The 20,262-nt window shown below is 25.8% G+C and overlaps 3 protein-coding genes across 4 annotated transcripts; 1 reads left to right on the forward strand and 2 right to left on the reverse strand.

The window, feature by feature from the left end:
* Positions 1-1,653: 1,653 nt before the first annotated feature.
* LOC114122129 (elongation factor 1-alpha) lies at positions 1,654-5,210 on the reverse strand. Its single transcript, XM_050204362.1, has 7 exons — positions 5,044-5,210; positions 3,755-3,902; positions 3,342-3,689; positions 3,015-3,275; positions 2,668-2,943; positions 2,315-2,602; positions 1,654-2,243 (listed from the first exon to the last, which is right to left on the reverse strand). Exons 2-7 carry the CDS (start codon positions 3,896-3,898, stop codon positions 2,172-2,174), a joined length of 1,389 nt encoding a protein of 462 aa, XP_050060319.1. The 5' UTR covers positions 3,899-3,902; positions 5,044-5,210; the 3' UTR covers positions 1,654-2,171.
* Positions 5,211-10,194: 4,984 nt separating this feature from the next.
* Positions 10,195-17,529, reverse strand: LOC114122103 (GRIP and coiled-coil domain-containing protein 2-like). Its single transcript, XM_050203517.1, has 17 exons — positions 17,295-17,529; positions 17,056-17,134; positions 16,809-16,885; positions 14,861-16,316; positions 14,707-14,795; positions 14,496-14,639; positions 13,920-14,110; positions 13,578-13,803; positions 13,342-13,509; positions 12,666-12,872; positions 12,373-12,605; positions 12,128-12,308; positions 11,360-11,536; positions 11,209-11,305; positions 10,941-11,144; positions 10,767-10,874; positions 10,195-10,702 (listed from the first exon to the last, which is right to left on the reverse strand). Exons 1-17 carry the CDS (start codon positions 17,325-17,327, stop codon positions 10,641-10,643), a joined length of 3,732 nt encoding a protein of 1,243 aa, XP_050059474.1. The 5' UTR covers positions 17,328-17,529; the 3' UTR covers positions 10,195-10,640.
* A 156-nt stretch (positions 17,530-17,685) lies between these two features.
* LOC114122104 (28S ribosomal protein S14, mitochondrial-like) lies at positions 17,686-18,681 on the forward strand. 2 transcript variants are annotated; one of them, XM_027984670.2, is made up of 4 exons: positions 17,688-17,940; positions 18,007-18,165; positions 18,227-18,405; positions 18,465-18,681. In XM_027984670.2, exons 1-4 carry the CDS (start codon positions 17,866-17,868, stop codon positions 18,466-18,468), a joined length of 417 nt encoding a protein of 138 aa, XP_027840471.2. In that variant the 5' UTR covers positions 17,688-17,865; the 3' UTR covers positions 18,469-18,681. The 2 variants fall into 2 exon arrangements, with proteins under 2 accessions (XP_027840472.2, XP_027840471.2); XM_027984671.2 differs by having other exon boundaries at positions 17,686-17,940; positions 18,227-18,502.
* The last annotated feature ends 1,581 nt before the right edge of the window (positions 18,682-20,262 follow it).

Genomic DNA, 20,262 nt, shown 5'->3' on the forward strand with positions numbered 1-20,262 from the left:
CTGATTATGGTTTTTGATTTAATTCAACTATACTTACTGTCAATATTGAACAAGGACTTTAAGAAGGAATAAAAATACATATGCTGACATAAAAATTGTAAGAGCCACAGAACAATTAATTAACACTTCATGATTTTATTTTGTTATTTTCATTCTGCATATTATATATTATGAACTTGACGTTCTGAATCTACAACTCAACTCAACTACTAACTGCATTCTACAAACACTTGTCGAGTCATATATTTCTTATTCAAACAATAATTTTTATGTCATAGGGATCCAAGTATTCATAACTTTTAAATGTTTTATTAGGAGTACAATTGGAAGTTTATATTACAATATTAGAAGTGTAGGAACACTTAAAAGGTTATTGTTATTTTTATGTATTAGAAAAAATAATTAGTTAATAAGCGTCATATATTCGTATATTTTTGTATTAAACATTAAGGTCCAATCTATGAGTAGTTAAAACCTTTAAGGTAAACAAATATTTTATCATTTTAATTTAATATTTCATTTTATAAAATGTGGCACAATTGCTGACCGCCCAAATAATGCAAGCTGTCCGCTGCCCTGAAAATTTCTTTAGAGATCTGATTCCAATGCAAATTCTTCATGTGAAAAAAAATTCTCAAAATGGATTGAATTTTAATGATTGATAGTAGTTCAGGATATAATTGTAATAACTGGATAGCAAATATTTTAATATTTTAATTCACTTAAAAACATGACTTGTTATTGAAATAGTGAAGATGAGACCTTTGCTTTGTATCTAACTCAGATAAATTCACATTCTATTTAAATAAAAGCTAATTAATTAGTTGGGAAATTCATTCAATAAAAAAATACTCAAATATCTTCTCCATTTTATTAAAAAAAAAAAAAAGGATGAACTTTATATTATATTCAAAAATAAGCCAATGATTCAGAATTCAGTACCTTAAAAAATATAAAATGATTATAATGGGATTTATTTTTATTAGTAGTTTAGAAAATACAATAGATACTTTTGAAATTTATGTATGGTTATTGTTGCAATGGTTTGAAAAAAAGAATCATATTCAAGTTAGAAAAATATAAAATGAAATCTGAATCCCTATTTTTATTTAGTATAACAAAAATATCATCACCATGAAATGACACCATTTTGAAGGCCAATTATTGAAATGCGTGTCATGATTTATATTTATATACAATTGCCATAACGAATGACAACTTAATTGAATAATGAATGATCAACTTTATCCGCTTAATAATAAAACAATTTGTAGTACCATAAAATATTTAAAAAATATATATTCACACAGAATTAATTTTATCTATTATTTAGTCCGTAATAATAAAATGGATTACTACAAATAAAATAATAGCAGAAACATGCATTGATTGAGCACTTAGACTTGCATACACTTTACACTTCTAACAAAAATACTTTCATGAGCAACATACACTTAAGACCATGATATATAAGTTTATTATATCATGCTTGTTACCTGAGGATTATTTAGTAACACCTGAACCCATTACAATGTAAATATTGATAAATAATTGTTACAATTAAACTTGACTTAAATTGTATTACAACGATCATGAAATAAATACAAAGGAATTAAGAGGGAATCATGAAAATTAATAAATAAAAACAATCAATAAATGGAAAGAAAATAGTTATTAAGTGCTTTATTTGTTGATGTTATTAAACAAATGAAAACACAAGGTATAGACGGCGGCTAATGCTTTCAGTTGGGCCAAATGGATTGTAGTCACAGATGCAGTAATTAAATCATGTAAAAAAAATAAATGTAAAAGATACAAATTATAACTTCATAGAATGATATAAACTAAGTTCATAAAAAATATTTTTTAAATTATAATGCATCATAAATACATTAACTAGAAAAAAATACTTTTAAAATTATGTCATCCCTATCACTCAGTTAAACATAACCAAAACAAAATTTAAATATTCTTGAAAATAAAAAATAAAAAACAAAGTTATTATGATATTGAGTAGCACAACACGATTTTTTCCTGCGGAATTCTTTACGATGAAAACAAGGTTGCAACAGCCATTTGGATAGTATTAGAAGTTGGGATGGTATCTGACACCTATGCCAACTTTCGTTTGACCTAACTGAAGAACGTGTGTGCGCTACTGCTACGCCTATTCATTTCTTCTTTTGGGCTTTTTCAGCGGCCTTTGTTACTTTGCCGGCAGATGGATCTTTGAAGTTTACACTCTGAAAGTGAAAATAAATATATTAAGAAACATATAATAAACCCAAAGACAAAATGATGAGTCAAAATTTACCTTGATGACACCAACGGCAACAGTTTGCCTCATGTCACGCACAGCAAAACGTCCCAAGGGAGGGAACTCTGAGAAAGCCTCAACACACAAAGGCTTAGATGGTACCAAATTGATGATGGCGGCATCTCCTGATTTGATGGCCTTGGGGTTAGCTTCAGTAGTTTTACCAGTACGACGGTCACACTTCTCTTTGATTTCTGCGAATTTGCAAGCAATATGGGCTGTGTGGCAATCCAACACTGGAGTATATCCATTGGAAATTTGACCAGGGTGGTTCAATACAATAACCTGAAAATATTGACGTACATTATAATTTGCAATAAATTACCTGACTATAGATGTAAATTAATTACCTGTGCTGTGAAATCAGCAGCTCCCTTGGGTGGGTTGTTCTTTGTGTCTCCAGCAACGAAACCACGTCTCAATTCTTTGACTGAAACGTTCTTTACGTTGAAACCAACATTGTCTCCGGGAACAGCTTCTACTAAAGCTTCGTGGTGCATCTCCACGGACTTAACTTCAGTGGTGATGTTAGCAGGTGCGAAAACGACAACCATACCAGGCTTCAAAAGACCAGTTTCAACACGACCTACTGGGACTGTTCCAATACCTCCAATTTTGTAGACGTCCTATAAATAAAAAGAAGTTAAAAGCTGTATAAATAAAAAGATATTTATAACATAAAGATATTAATATATACCTGGAGTGGGAGACGGAGAGCCTTGTCAGTTGGGCGACTGGGGGGTAGGATAGCGTCTAAAGCTTCAATCAGACATTTACCGTCAGCCTTTCCTTCTTTACGTTCAACATTCCATCCTTTGAACCATGTCATTTTGTCGGAAACTTCCAACATGTTGTCTCCGTTCCATCCAGAGATGGGAACGAAAGCAACAGCGGCTGGGTTGTAACCAATCTTCTTGATGTAACTGCTTACTTCTTTCTTGATTTCTTCGAAACGGGCCTATAAAAAACAAATCAAAAATTAGTTATTTAGTTTAAATCATAACAATCTAATTTAAAAACTTACTTCGCTGTATGGTGGTTCAGTAGAGTCCATCTTGTTCACACCAACGATCAATTGTTTTACTCCCAAGGTGAAAGCCAATAGAGCGTGCTCACGGGTTTGTCCATTCTTGGAAATACCAGCTTCGAATTCACCAGTACCAGCAGCAACAATAAGCACAGCACAATCAGCCTGGGAAGTACCAGTGATCATGTTCTTGATGAAATCTCTGTGACCAGGTGCGTCAATGATGGTGACGTAGTATTTGGCAGTTTCGAATTTCCATAAAGCAATATCAATTGTGATACCACGTTCACGTTCAGCCTTCAATTTGTCCAATACCCATGCGTATTTGAAGGAACCTTTTCCCATCTAAAATCATGAATTTAAAAATTAACATTTGTTCAATTTAGAATATTTTGTTATCAAAAACTTACTTCTTGGGCTTCCTTTTCGAATTTTTCAATTGTACGTTTGTCGATACCACCACATTTGTAGATCAAGTGACCGGTTGTTGTTGATTTACCGGAATCGACGTGTCCAATGACAACAATGTTAATATGTACCTTTTCTTTACCCATGATTCTATAAAAATAATTTTAATGATGCAAAAAAACCAAAATATACAAACTAAAAAATAATGTAACTTGAACAAAAGTAGAAAAAAATAAGTGGAACCTAAAAAAACAGGACAATACCTCAATATTGATAAATTTTGAATGAAGTAAGATTAAATTGATGAAATTAGATTAGTAACGATTACCCTACTAAAAAAATTGCAAATAACAAAAATACTAATTAATAATAAAAAAAATGCTAAGTCGGAAAAAGTTCTTATCTATATTAAAATGAGATAAATAAAATTTCCACGTGTACACACATGACGTACTAAGATAGGTTAGAATACAAGTCAAGGTATCTTAATAATTTTTGAAATTTGTGGCAAAACGGAAATGCAAATAATGCAACAAGGTTAATGAACCGAACAATGACGCACTATCAAACGGATCAACGAAAATGCATCGTGTTCTAACCAATTCATCTCTAGACATGTGTCATAATGACAATGCTACCAACCGATGGCCGGTGGCCAGCAGCCGCACTTAAATCCAATTTTGTCAGAATTTAAGACATTAACGGAAACAAAAAAATTATTAACGGGGCTTTTGTTTCTATATTTCAATGGACAAATTTGTAACGGTAGACGCGTAATCAACAACGGTAGTTTAAAACCGCTTAAGATGAACTTGAAACCGGTCCGATACATTGCCACATATACAAAAAAAATGAATAGGATATTGACAGGATCGTTGAAATAACGATAGGCCTTTTAACGAAATCGAGGGTTTTTTAAAAGAGGATAGTAAGCGCACTCACTTAAAAATTAAAATTAACTTATACACCACAACACTATTTACGAATAGCCGTGTGAAGAATCGATGTTAGCAGCCGGAAGAGTGTTCATGCAATCCTTAAACGATTAAAATTAATACCTCAAAACTTATCCGAAATAATTGAGGGCAGTGGTTTTGTTAAGGGATGAAACAAGTATGTACTTTAAGAAGATCAAAGAGCTTTTAGTTACAGGAAAAGAACGCAACGGAACGAGGACAAAACAGGCTGTTTCAGTCGGCATTCCAGCCGGCCGGCGGATCGCGGTTACATAGTTGCCGGGTTAAAAAGGTAAAAATATAACGGAATAACGAAATCAAATAGTTTTACTTACAGTTTGTAGTTGACTTGCAATCAAAATTTCAGATTCGAACGGATGAAAATCCTCTAAGACTATGAAGCCGATACGGGCGGTAGAAAAATGTTGAATCGACGAGCGGCACACACGACGATAGCAGAGCAGACACAGAAAGAGAGCGATTCGAACGAAGCGCACCGGACTGGGGTGGTGGTCAAACGAGAAACATGGCCGCCGGCCCACCGATACCGACACAAATAAATCTATTTTGCTTTTCTAATAACATTTAAAACCAAAAACTTTACGTTTTTGTTTCGTAAACTATTTTTCATTTTTAAAAATATAATTTTTTTGCCCAGTCGATGGTTTTTGAGTCTTTTTTAGTCAAAAAAATCATTTTCTGGCAATGGGTTCGAGATTAATTAACTACAGTATTCCAGTGTTACCGGCACTGTAGTCGTTGCCAACCCAAGGGACACGTAGTTGCAAAATTGTTTTCAAAATGTTTAAACATTCTCATTTCTCATGTACCGCGGTTCTGGAACCGTGTCACCGTATTATGAAAAAATGAACAATGAACATACCTAGGCTATGTTGTACTTACTACTTACTACGTGGTTTACACGTGACCATTGGGCATTGATATTAAAAACAATATAAAAAAATGTATCAATACACATTATTATTATTTATAATTTTTTAATGTAGGACAATAAAATTAGTAGTTTATTCGTTTTGGTATACATTCTCCATGTTTCCCCATTTCCGTCTTTATTTTTATTAAAATGTATATAAATATGAAATTATTTTATTTTGTGTTTAGTTTAAATTGAATATGTATCCAAATAATCCGATATTAATTATTGACTTGTTGTCTTATTGATTAAATAAAAAGTAGTACTTATTAAAATAATAATAAAAGTAAATATAGTAATGTTTAAATAAACAAAATCTACAAATATACCTAAGTATAAAAACATGTAACAATTATAATTTTCAAAAACCAACACATAGATTTTAAAATCTTTTTTATTCCTTAACTAACATAACTTAGGTCTTTTAATTTTTAATGTTCAATCAACTATACGTAGATCTTCGCTAAGTAAATCCGATTTAAAGTTATGTCACATTATGTCATAATCCCACACCGGGATAATTAACCAAGTGAATTATATGATCAAAACATCCCGATGCATTTTTTTTTGGTTTGGTCTAGCGAATTTGTAATACCTGTTTGGATTAAAAAAAGTAATAATAATAATAGTTGATAAATTTGATCTTTAGATTCAACATTTCAAAGAATGTTCGATTTTCACATTTTTAAATTTATAATTGAAGCCTTCACTCAATCACTCGTAATTAGGTATATATTGTGTTCTACCTGTATTTTGTATTTGTTGTGTTATCCAAAGATATTTAAACGGGGAAGAAATATTGGGACAAAAAAGCCCAGGCATCCGAATTATAAAACTATACAATTAGTAAAGACCATTAACTATTAAGGCTTAAGTATTATAATTATTTACTTTTTAAATACGATCTGAGAACATACATTTCTTTATTATATTGTACAAGTACCAAATAGATACTGCCATCATTTGGCGAAAAATCAAAACTCATTTTGATACTTTAAATACGTTTCCCATTTGATTTGACAATCATTTATTTACTAACACCCAATATTATTGAACGTTGTAATCAAGCAATTATTTGAAGTTCATATCACAAAGTATGATATTCAAATCTAGGTAATTAAAATTTTAGAGTACCACTAAATTATTGATATAGATTAGAGGTTTATGTTTGTACATTTATGGCTACCTCGCTACCTACTATATTTCAACATAAACTATAAGTACACATGGGCGCCCATTGGGAGGGGCAAGGGGGGCACTTGCCCCCCCCCGGACAAAAAATATTAAAAACTTGTAACTCAATAAATATTACCATAATATAATATAATTATCTTTACATTTGAGAATTTTTTATTTTGACCCCCCCTAAAATTTTACTTATGGGCGCCTATGTAAGTACATATTAAATTATATATTATAATGCGTCATAACTTATATAATAATAAAATTTTAATATGAAAAATGTAGTATAATTTGAATAAGGGAATTTGAACGATTATTATTTAAAACAATAACCAACTTGCTTTAGAAACTAATAGTGTCGAGATTTTAATTTGCATATCGTACAAATAGGTACTTAAGTAAATAAGTATTATTATAATACAAAAATAAAATATATTATATATATATTAGACTAATTTAGTTGTTTGTTTAAATATTTGGGTATAAGATATTAGGTAATATAACCGTTTAAATAGCTATTCCAATAAGAAGTTGACAATTTATTTAAACTCGCGTGCTGTATCGAAGTTTCTTCACTGAGAGGATTTTTCATGCTACTACTCGCAAGGATTCTCCCAATAAATTACCCCGGAAAGTTAGTGCCGGTGTCATAGCTCATTGGTCATCTTCTAAAAACATTTTTTTAATTATTATTATTATTATCAACTATAAAAACTAATTATTTGAAATTATGATAATCGGTCAAAAAGTCCGTTTCAAAAAAAGTTGAACAAAAAGTCCGAATTTAGTTTTTATAGTTGGGCAATAAGTCCGAGCACATTTTTAGTACCGGACAAAAAGTCTGAAAATACTAAATATTCTATTAAATTTTCATTTATAATTATATAATTTATTATTAATTTTATTTGGTACCTAGATACGTGTATTTATCTAGATCTATATAATAAATTATTATATTGATCTAGATAATCACGATTATTATTAATAATCTTGGTAATAACATTGATTATCGCTTGTGGATTAATCTAAAGGTAGGTAGATAACATTATGTAGACAATAGACATGCAGACATACAGCTGCAATATGCATCACCGCGATAGATGTATAATATATAAATAAATACCTACATATTTAATTATAGTGGATTTCCGTTATATTTTTGTTAGCTATACGAAATAATAAGAATAAAAAAATAGAAAAAAAAATATAATAATATAATATATATCCACCTAACCTGTCATCTACAATCATTTTTGAATTTTTAAAATAAATATTAATTATATAGACTATTTTGTATTTTCAGACTTTAGGTCCGACTATAAAAATTTTATCTGGAATTTTTGTCCAATTTTTTTTCAAGCGGACATTATGTCCCTAGACTTTTCGTTCACGATTCTGAAATTATGATGTCAGCTCATTTGGTGACTTGGTGTGTGTTTTCATAATAACAATTCTTTGAAATTTAAGTAATTTAAAGTACCTAAACTTAAATAGAGTATAAATATTAAAATTAGTTTCTAAAGATTAAAATACCAAATGCAAAGTTTAAATAAATGAATACTAAACTTTATTAATATACTATAGGGGCTTGGTCGGTGAGATTTGGCCGTTTGGGTGTCTATAAATCGGTCACTAAAAAATATGAAGTCGATTGCCATGTTTGAGAGTGTAGCAGTTATCATCCGTCGTAAAAGATTGTCCCGTCGCTTTTACGTGTTTTTTGAATTTGAAAAAATTTATATTTATCGAAAATCGTTTTTAAGTGTCTGTTATTAGTCATGATATTATGAAAATCGATAACCGCAAGTGTAATCCGTCTACGGAGGATTGTCATACCTCCTGACGTTGAAAATTATAATATATAAAATATATAAATATATATAATATATAAACCTAGGACGTGCATAAAAAAAAGTACTGTCCTACGAAAAAGAGTACGTCTGGTCACCATAATATAATTTGTCTTTATAATTTAAAATATTATTGCAACAGATTGTGTAATAAAAATGATTCATGTAATGGAATTCCATCACTTTGTTAATGTTATTTCAGAAATTAAACAATTACAAATTAGATACCTATTAATACATTTTATATAATACAAAATTGAAAATATATATGTATACTTGTGACCGTTGTATTTTAATTTAGCTTGAGTTAATAATTATAAGTTTTATACCACTTGAATTGTACCTAGATGATAGGTACCTACTACTATAATGATGTCATTGAAATACCGTTAGTCTTAAGTTACAAATATTTTTACACAAAATGATTAACTAGTTAATCATGATATATAAATATATTATATGATATAAAGTATAAACATATTTAAAATGCACTTACAACATACCCAATACCCATATTATGACTTAATATATATCTATTTAGAGAAGAATTTATACTAATAAAATAAGGGAGATCTGGCTTATATTAATATGTTTCAATAAAACAATAATATACTCTTTTTCTTAGTACCAGAAACCTGAGGATTAAACTAAGTTATTAATCTTTTGTAAAAAAGAACTTATTAACTATAATTAACAAAAGTGGTACTTTTTGAAATAGCATTTAAGGGAGTTAAGGGTTTCAGCCATCGACATCTTACTATCATTTTAAATAACTAAGTATATAATGATTGGATAGTTTATAATACCTATATATTATTTGAGTTCCTAAATGTTAATAAATTGGTACAGCATATAGTTTTGTTGAACATTAAATAATATAAATAGGTTTTTAATGATTTAACCAGAAAAAAAAAATCATGAGTAGAGATTTAAATATATTTTTTATATAGTTTTAATATTGAATTCTTGTCAATTTTCTAAAATTAATTATTAATACCCATTTGCTATTTTTAATATAGATATAATATTATGATAAATCTCTATTGTTCTGGAATATAATTATATCATGAAGACAATAGTATTATAATACTTCATGAGTTATATTATAATCAAAAAATAGTATAAATTGCTGATAATTTTAAAAAGGAATGTGTGATATGTCAGTATGTATTTATTTTATTGAAAACCAATAAGTAGTAATAAATTTAAAAGAAATATTGCTTACAGGTAATATATAATAATTGTTGTTAATTTTTATACATAATATATTATGTTGAATTAAATTAATTAACATTTTATAAAAGAAATCATACAATAATAAGTAGGTACATTGTACATAATACATTGATAACAATAATAATAATTTTTTTATTGACAATATTAATTATATAAGATTAGATACTATTTAACTCATAAGACAAAATTTAAAATACCAATCACAAATACTGTTTATAATTTCAGTATACTTAAAGTAAAATAATTGGTTTTTATTGTTTTTAATTTAGAAAATACAACGGAAATAAGCTAAAAATAAATAAATTTAATATCCAAAAAAAAAAAAATAAGATGATAATATGAAATTTTTATGACTTACCTACTTGGAAGTAGTTGTTTGGCTAGATGTCAAATTAATTTAAATAAAAATTTTTTATAAATAATATAAATAAATAAACATCATATAACAATAAGTAGGTTTGAAAAAATAAAAAAAATTAAACACTATTTTAACACAGGATGATGACAAATTATAATACAATTAAATTGAAGAATGATGTGGATGCTTATAGCTTTAACAAGTAACCTTTATATTCAAATATGTAAAAACTATATCACATTTTTGGAAACATTAAAATATAATAATACTTATAATACTAGATAATGTGAAAAATCAGGAGTTAATAATATTAAGCACCTACATTCTTCTACAATAATTCATTAATATATTTAGTTTAAACTTAAATGTAAACTAAGTTCCTTGTGACCAAGTAAATAAACTAGACCAGCTTGAGTTTTGATCTGATATTGATCCTAAATTCACAAAACAATAGTTATTATAGTTAATACAAATAAAATTAATTATTTAACACTTTACCTTTAGCAATAGTTTCTATTTGCTTCTGCTCATCTGGACTAAGTTTGAGCAGTTTGTTTATAACTGGTACTAAATGATATTTCTCTACTCCACTTGACAAAGTAATAAACTATTTAAAAACATTTATAATTAACATTGTGATGTACAAATTAGTATTCTTTAATAGTAAAATTTACTTTATAATTATATTTTTTAAATATTCCATGTTTTGTATTTCATTATGCCTATCAACACTACGTTGCAATCGTCTGATATCTTCTTTAAGAAATTTATTTTGTTGTTCATATCGAGAACAGTTTTTTTCAGCATCATTCAACATCATAGTTAATTGTTTTAATTGTTTCTGACTAGTGTTCAGCTCACTAATTGGGTCACTAACTATATAAAGAAAGAAAATAAGTGATAAATATTAACAAAGTTCTATAAAGCTAATGGTTATTACCACTATTATTATCAAACGATAACAGATCTGCCAAAGGCATAAGTACCGATTTGCTGATTTTTCGAACAGATTCATTTGAACTTGCAAAATCTGAAAACTAAAGAAATATTTATAAATTTCAATTTAATATAAACTTTCATATTATACTAACCATTTCATCATCATCGTGAATGTGATTTGAAGAGTTTGATTGTTTAAGTTTATTTTCAGAAACAGGTAAAATGTTTGATTCTGATTCATTGGTATTTATTTCTTTAACTAAATTAATTTCTTGTTGTAATCTATTAATTTCCTTTTCATGTGCAGATCGTTCATTCAATATAGTTTCCTTTAAATTATAACAAGGTAATTTTTTTTTTTTTTTTTAGTGCTATAGACTTCACTTTATTGGGACACATAGGTAGCAAGTTATTTTATATTTTTATCCTAATAATCCAAAATTAAAAAAGCATAACATTTATTTGTTATGTTATGATTAATTGGTACATATGAAAGAATATTTTTTAATTTATGCAATAATAAATAATAAATATAATATAATAATTAAAAATATGAAATTATAATATACAAAAATACTTTCTTATAAAAAAAAAGTATTAAAAATGTATGATCTGAAGGATTGAACAACACACATTTAACATCAATACCATGATGATAATAGTGGTAAAAATTTGCACAATTAATCAAAATAAGATTTGGAAATCAACATTGCTGGATTATAGTTTGTTATTTATATAAATATTGTAATTATCTGATTTTATTGCTTATGACTTATGTAAGCAATGAATATCTACATTACAATCATTAATTTATTTTGGTAGTTGAAGTATTGTCCCAATCAAGCACTTGTCCTAATTAACTGGTGTCCCAATTAAATGAAATCTACATCTGTACATTTATCTGATCATATTTAACCAACATTTAAAGATGTCTTCTCATTTTCCAATATGGATTTAATATTTACAATTTCATTACTCAAACGATATATTTCTTTGTCTTTTGTTGATATGGTCTTTGATAAGTTGCTTAACTTTTTTTCATATTTATCTATTTCTTCTTGTAACATGGTTATCTCTGTATTTTTAGTAGATAATTCAGACCTATAAAATAAATTTAATTTGTTAAAATAAAAATAATCATGATTTTATTCTTGCAAATACTTACGATACACTTTGTAAATTGGTTTTGGATATATTTAAAGTTTTGGTAACTTCTTGTAGTTGTTCACTCAATTCTGCAACTTTTGCATGGTACACAGTATCTTGTTTGTGTTTTTGAAAAACACTATGAGCTCTTATTTTATAAGCTTCAAACTCATCTAGTAAGTTTTGATTTTCTTCTGTATACTTTAAAATAGATTCATTTGCTGATTTTATTTCCACTTGCATTCTTCGAATCTAAATAAAAATTTAATATTAATTGATGATTATGATAATACAAATTAAAATAATTTTTACTCTTTCAGTAAGCTGTGAATGTTGCAATTGATAATTTTCTTTTTCAGTTTCATATAGTTTTTGTAGCTCATCATATTTATTAGTTAAACTTGTATTCAATATATTTTCTTGATTTAAAGCGGCTTTACATTCTATTAAATTATTTTCTTTTTCATTCAATAACGATTCAGCGTTGTTCAACCCTAATCTACATACTTCTAATTGATGCTAAAGTTACAAATTATACAAATTAATTTTAAGTATATGTTAAGAATAAATGTTTAAATACAATTTAAAATTATATTATGTTTATAAATTAAACAATCTATAATTTTATATACTTTTATGTAGTGGCATGGTGAACAGCGTTTTATAACATGGTGCATCATGGTGGTTGGATACATAATTTTTTACCAATAACATAAATCAAGAATTAAAATGTATACAGTTACATAATAATTATGTTTATTATATATTATATTAAGAGGATTAAGAGTGGGGTAGGTACTGAAATATATGTTATGCATTATGGTCCATAAAGATTCACCATGTCACTGCTTTTATAAGAATTTTTTTATTTTTAAACTGAGTTATCATAAAATAAGATTAATTATTATGAATTAATTAATAATGTTTTGTTCAGAAACAAGTTTTATACTATTCTAGTTAAAATATAATAGAATGATTCATAACTTACTAAATTCTGATTATTTCTTTCTTGTTCAGTTACAATAATATGCTCCAAATGTTTAATTTGTTCATGCAAAGAATCAATAACATTGTTGGCGTTAGCAAGTTCTTGTTCTAAATTCTGACTATGTTGCTTTTCTTCTTTTACTTTTTGCGATAATTCATCTAAAGTTTTCTAAAAATTCAATATAAAATTGTATTAATACTATAGATATTTTAAACGAATAATACTATTATACTAACTTCATACGAATTTAATTCAAGGTCACGAATATTAATTTTTTGTTTTTCTGCTTTTAATTTCTCCAATTCAGATTCCATGGATTTTATTTTATCCTTTGAGACTTTTAAATTGTTTGAAAGTTCTTTAATAGTTGCTTCTCTATCTGTTTTTAATATTTCAGAGGCTGATTTTTCTTGCTTTAAAACATCAAGCTTTGAATTTAAAGATTTATCTGATTCCTTTAGGCTAAAATTAAATTTAAATAATAATTAAAGCTACGATAAGTACATAATAAAAAAAATACTATTATTTTACAATATATATATATATATTTATAATTAATATATAAATTAATAAATTACCTAATTATAGTATTATGAGCTTGTGTTAAGTCATTTTTTAAAGTTTCAATATCTGATTTTAATATAGTACATAATTTTGTTTGTTCTAATAGCTGATTTTCTTCTTGTTTACACTTTTTAACTAATTCTTTGATTTCTACACATTTAATATCATACTCGTCACATTTAATATCATACTGTTGTTGTAAACACTAATAAATAACAAATATATATATTTAAATATCAATATCAACATTGTAAATTTTAAAGTAAGGTATCATAAATGTTCATTAATCACAAATTAATGTATTTTGGAAACTACTAAGCTACAAATCATTTATCACATCTTGACCAAAATAAGTTTTTTACATAGAAATTTAATTTGTGTTTTAGTTAGTAATTTATACTTAATATACTTTTTTTATTTAAAGATGACATTTCTACAGGTTCACCTAATTAACATATGAAGACTTTCATATTATATTACCATTTATAATATCTTAAATACATAATTTTTAAAAAGAATTATACATAATATACACTAGAACAATATATCAAGATATATGAGATTAATTATATTTTATTTTTAAAACTTACTCGAGCAAGTTTGCCTTGTTCAGCTAATGCTGTAATTTTATTTATTAATTCACTTTTTTCTAAACTATGCTTCTTGATTTCATTTTCAATGGACTGTTTCAAATCAGCTATTTGTTTTTTTTGTTTTATAGCAATGGCTTTTAACTAAAATGTAAAATTGAATTAATTATTAATATATTTTAAAATTAGTTATAATTTGATAATAATTAACTTTTTGCGAACGGTCTTCTTGACTTTCATCTATATCACGTATTTTATAAATATTTTCTGCTTTATTAACTGATGTAGTGTTTGAATCATCTATAAAAATAAAAATATTTAAACGAATCCAGAAAATGTATTATTAAACTAGATTCAAAAAGTACCATAATTTTCTTTTAATTGTTGTAATTCCATATCCATTTCATTACACAGTGTATCTTTTGCTGTTACTAATTCTTTTAGATGTAATACTTCTGTATTTAGTTCTTGTATGCTTTTATTTTTGCAAGCTAGTTCTTTTTTTAAATCTACAATTTGTAGGTGTACATTTTCGATGAAATTTTTTTTGGAAATATTTAAATTGTCTATTTCTTTAATCTTTTTTAACACAAATTCCTTGCACTCAGATACTAGAAGTTTTTGTTTTGGCAATAATTCATTTTTTATTGTATAAAAATACTTCAAGTTTTTTTCAAGTTCAGCATTTATGATTAGTTGACTATTATCAATGGTATCAATTATATCTTGTTTATGAATTAAGTTCTCACTATTCTCAGAAGGATTATTTGTCTCTAAACAATTAAGATTAGTAATTTTATTTTTAGTGATTTCCTGTTTATAGTTATCTATTTTTTTTTTTAATGATTGAATGATTTCTTCTTTTTTGTTAATTTCATCTTTTAAAGTTATCTCAGAATTTTTAGAAGATAATTTTAGTAATTTATACTCTACTAAAGTGTGTTCTAATAGTCCAAATGTTTCATTCATAAAAGGTTCTATTTTTAATAACGATTCATTATTTTCAACTTTTTTACTTTGTATTTCATGGTTCTTGACATAATTGTCAAACATTTCATCTAAAAGTTTTAGACAATTGGTGAAGTTTGTATGTAAATTATTTATATTAGAAGATAACAATACATTTTTTGAATTTAAAATACTATTGTTTTCAATAAGGTTGTTGATTTCATTATTTTTGATATCAATTTCTTGTTTTAAGTTATTTATATTACATTTGATCACATTTTCTTCTTTTTGCATATTTTGCAATCTTTGCACATATACTTCTCTTTCATTTTCATATGTTTCCATTTGTTTAGAAAACAATTGTATTTGTTTTAGTAATTTGTTATTTTCTTCTATGGTGTCCTCATAATTATTTAACTTTTCATTTAATGCAGTAATATTGTTTTCCAATTTGTTAATTATATCTGTTTGGCTATCAAATGCTTGCTCTCTTTTTTCACAGTGATTTTCTAATGAAATATTTTTCTGTATTAATTCATTACATTGTTGTCTTATTTTACGCTGATCTTCTTCTAATTTTAATTTATCACTATTTAACTTTTTAATTTCGTTTTCTAAAGATTTATACTTTATTGTATTACATTTTATCTGTTCTTTAAGATTAGTTTTTTCTTGATCGGCGCAAATTCTAAAAGCCTTTTCATTGTCCAATGTTTTCTTCATTGCATCTAATGCAAGTTTGTTACTTTGAAGTGTTTTCTGTAAAGCTTCGACTTCATCTTTTTGTTGAGCAGTTAATATGTGAATTTTATCTTTTAGGTTGTTAATTATTGATTCAGCTTCCTGAAGTTCTTTATTCTTATTCAACAATTCCTATAAACATTTATTATTTAAGAACTTAAAAAAAACCAAATAATAATGTAATAATTGCAAAAATATGTACAATTGTATTGATAACAGTCAAGTACTTCCCTACAATTCAATAATATTGTTGATTAATTATTATTATAAGTGAAAGGAAGAAGGTAGATAATAAAAACAAAATTAAATTTCAATTAGATTTTGAATGATAAATAATTGATTTAAACACTATGATTTGAATATTATTTCAATGTTAATTCCATCAATAAAATTTAGGATAATAATAATAATGATGTAAAAGTTTAAGTATATAAATATTGATCTTTTAACACAGATCAATTTTAGAAATTATAAAAATTATAATTAAAAGACAGGAAAAAGTGAAAAAATGCAAAGAAATTATGAGTTGCAACATTTTACAAAATATATTTATCTAATTAGGAGGATTTTAACAGAATATTTTAAAGTTTTTATAATAATAATTTAAATATCTTTATTTTTTACCTGTTTTTCAGAATGTTCATATAGGCGCTGTAGGTCACAATACTTTTCTTCCGAAATCCTTTGATTATTATGTAATTCTAATAAACAATTAATATTATTATACCTATTTTTGTTTAATAAATTTTTAGTTTTTAACTATGCTCAATTAAATTAAATACATTTTAATAAAAAATAATTGTTTTCGTTCCAAAAAAAAAAAAAAAAAATTGGCATGTACCTAATAAATAAAAACTTAATATATAAATACCTTCATTTTCTTTCTTTAATTGCATGATTTCATTTTGGTATTTAGTAAAAATTTCTTCCTTTGACATTTTTTGTAAAACCTATAAATAGGTATACAAAAAAAAGGTATGAATATTTGATTTGTAACTAAGATGTTATAAAAGTAAACTCTAAAAATGAATAATAAATAATAATAAGCTGTACATAATATATATTATATTCATAATAGTTGCAGTAATAGTAATAAATTGAATAACATACATCATCACTATCATCTGAATTACAAATTTCCATAGTAGGTAACAAAAAATTATTAACACTCAAAATATAAAACTAATAAAACCTTTTAGCATTTTTACAAAACCATTATAAATATTATAGATTAATTAAAATAAATATTGATAGATGAAACCATAATTCATAACGAAATTAAAAACGTAGCAGTTTTATTGACTAGTTTCATTTATGTTTAAGTTGTACCTATAATATCAAAATAAATAGTATCTACTGGTACTGGTTATCACTTATATTATCAGTATTATATGTAAATATTATCGTTGATGTACGTACGCGCAGTAACGCGCTAATCTATTAACGAAGAGTTCTTATCACTGATAAAGTTATTCAGTGATAATCGCAGACATCTACCGTGATTAGATTCGAAATGTGGTTTTAATAGCACAAATTGGACGTCTTGAGTCTTGACCGTCTCGTTTATTCTTTACTTCTGTCTTCTTTTGCTCTATATTCGTGAATCTGGTAAATTGTGATCTCAATATATGTATCTTACATAGTTGCGAAAAATCATTTTTCCTGGTGTTGTTTAGTAAAAATGGCGTTTATCATAAATGCTTTTCAAAGATGTAGAGCTTTGGCCAAATTTCAAACACCAGTGAATGAAACGTGTGTAAGTATAAGAAAAACAGTTGGACCAATAAAAAAAAAATTTTATAAACTAATTCTAAATTTTTAGTTGGGTACACATCCTTTTAATCAACAAATTCGTAATAAATGGCCAGACTTTAGAATGAAAAAAGATGCACGGAAAAGAAATACTCTTAAAGAATATGGTGTGTACAAACTGCGCTATAATGCACTTCGTAAAAACAATATTATTCCTTTAGAAATTCAAGTAATTGAAAATGAAAGCAATATATAGTACAATTTTATATTTATGGTTTATATATTTATAGGAAATTGCTGACAAAGAAATCTATAATTGTCCAAGGGACGCTAGTATAACTAGAATTGTACAGCGTTGTCAGGTAACTTCTCGCCCTAGGGGTAATGTCAAACGATGGCGTTTAAGTAGAATAGTGTTTAGACATCTTGCTGATTATAACAAATTAGCAGGTGTCCAGAGGGCAATGTGGTAAGTAAATGTATTTATTTAACAATTAATAATATACTAATTATAATTATTTTCTTTAGGTAAACTCAAAATGAAGAATATTGCTGATGAATAGTCTTGTTTTATTAATAAATGTATAGAAATTATATACATATATATTTGTAATTACATTCAGTCCTGGATTAATTGCTACGGTTTCCATAGGATGAGAACAATTTATTGGCATTATTGTAATAGTAATTTGTAAAATATTAATTGATGTTTAAATTGAGTTATTAAATTTATTGTATAAACTTTTACACTTTTCAATAAATGTACAAGTAACCACCAATACTATTTAATTTAATAAAATAATATTTTTTAATAATTAACATATGATTATGATGAAAAAGTAATACAATAAAATAAAGTGTTCAATTTATTTTAAATATTTGTAAAATAAATTTAAAGAATATTTTTTACTATCTTGTAGTTCAACTGATACAGAGGTACCATATAATCTATTAGTACCATAAAAAAAAAAAAAATTGTACTTAACATTAAAAAATGTTGTTGATGACGCTCCTAAATTAATGGTAAATCACTAATTTAACTATAACCTTTATGATAGTTATATCTTTAATGGCTAATATTTTAATTATAATTTATTATTATAATATTTACTACAGGTAAATTAAAAATAAAGAATTTCAACAACCAATTATATTGTTGATGTACAGAAAATTAAGTTAAATTAATTTAAATGATTTATATAGGTATTTAAAAGTATGTTATTCAATTGTTGTATCATTTGTCAAATAAATTAAAATGTTATCAAAAGTAATATAAATTCAATAATTCTGTATAAATTCAAATTTATTTGTTTACTTATCTTCAATATTTTTTTTTGTTATTTTCTTCTAAAAATAAAAATAAACAATCATTCTAAGAATTAAGAGTATGTTGCATCTTGTTATTTTTGATATTATAATTTTGAAGCTAGTTATGAGCATCTTTTTATACTTTTTTCTTTTTATTAACATGTATGATTGGTACTGCTTACATTTTGGTTGCTTGTAAACTTTGGATTTTTCATAGATGACTTAAAGTTTATTTTTTTTATCAGCTTTAATATTTTTAGGTTACTTACCCTTGTATAACATAATAAATTATGTTATGTGTATTATTATAAAACTATGTAATGAAAAATAATGAAAATAACTCAACTGAAAACGAATAAAACCACATTTTCATATATATATATATATATATATATTAATACGCATTAAATATTTTAAATATTTTAACAACCCCTAGGTTGTGCATAGTCAGTGTTAAAGTTTAATGCCAATTGTGTAATTTATTAATTTGTATTTAAAAGGTAATTATTTATTAATATTTATTAGCTATCAACTCTAAATGGATATCATTCAACACATATTAAAAATTGTATACATTGATATGCTTTTGAAAAGATTGCTGAATTATCTAGAAATTTAAATCCGAGTTGAAAATAAAATATACAGACCTAATTTAATTAAAACAAGAATATACACATACCCAACTTGCTGCTTTTATTATTGTAATTGAAGTTTAAAACTGTTTAACCGAGTGCCTTACATCTGAGACCTAAGTATTTATTATTTTAATTGATTCATTTTAGATTTAATTCAGGTCTCTTGTCAGTCATCAGGTTTTGTTTTGTTTTATATACATATTGTATAATATATTTTAGTTTCATAGCATCAGCGAACAATAAATAATAACAATAGAAGGTATATGTATATGTATAAAATATGTATGCAAAAGCCGTCAAGTGGTACCTACACTGCGTATAATTCATAATAATATAACATTAGGTATATCATTCAAGTATTAATTATTAAAATACCTACTCGG

This window comes from Aphis gossypii, chromosome 3, assembly GCF_020184175.1.
Source record: "Aphis gossypii isolate Hap1 chromosome 3, ASM2018417v2, whole genome shotgun sequence".
Classification (NCBI taxonomy): Eukaryota; Metazoa; Arthropoda; class Insecta; order Hemiptera; family Aphididae; genus Aphis; species Aphis gossypii.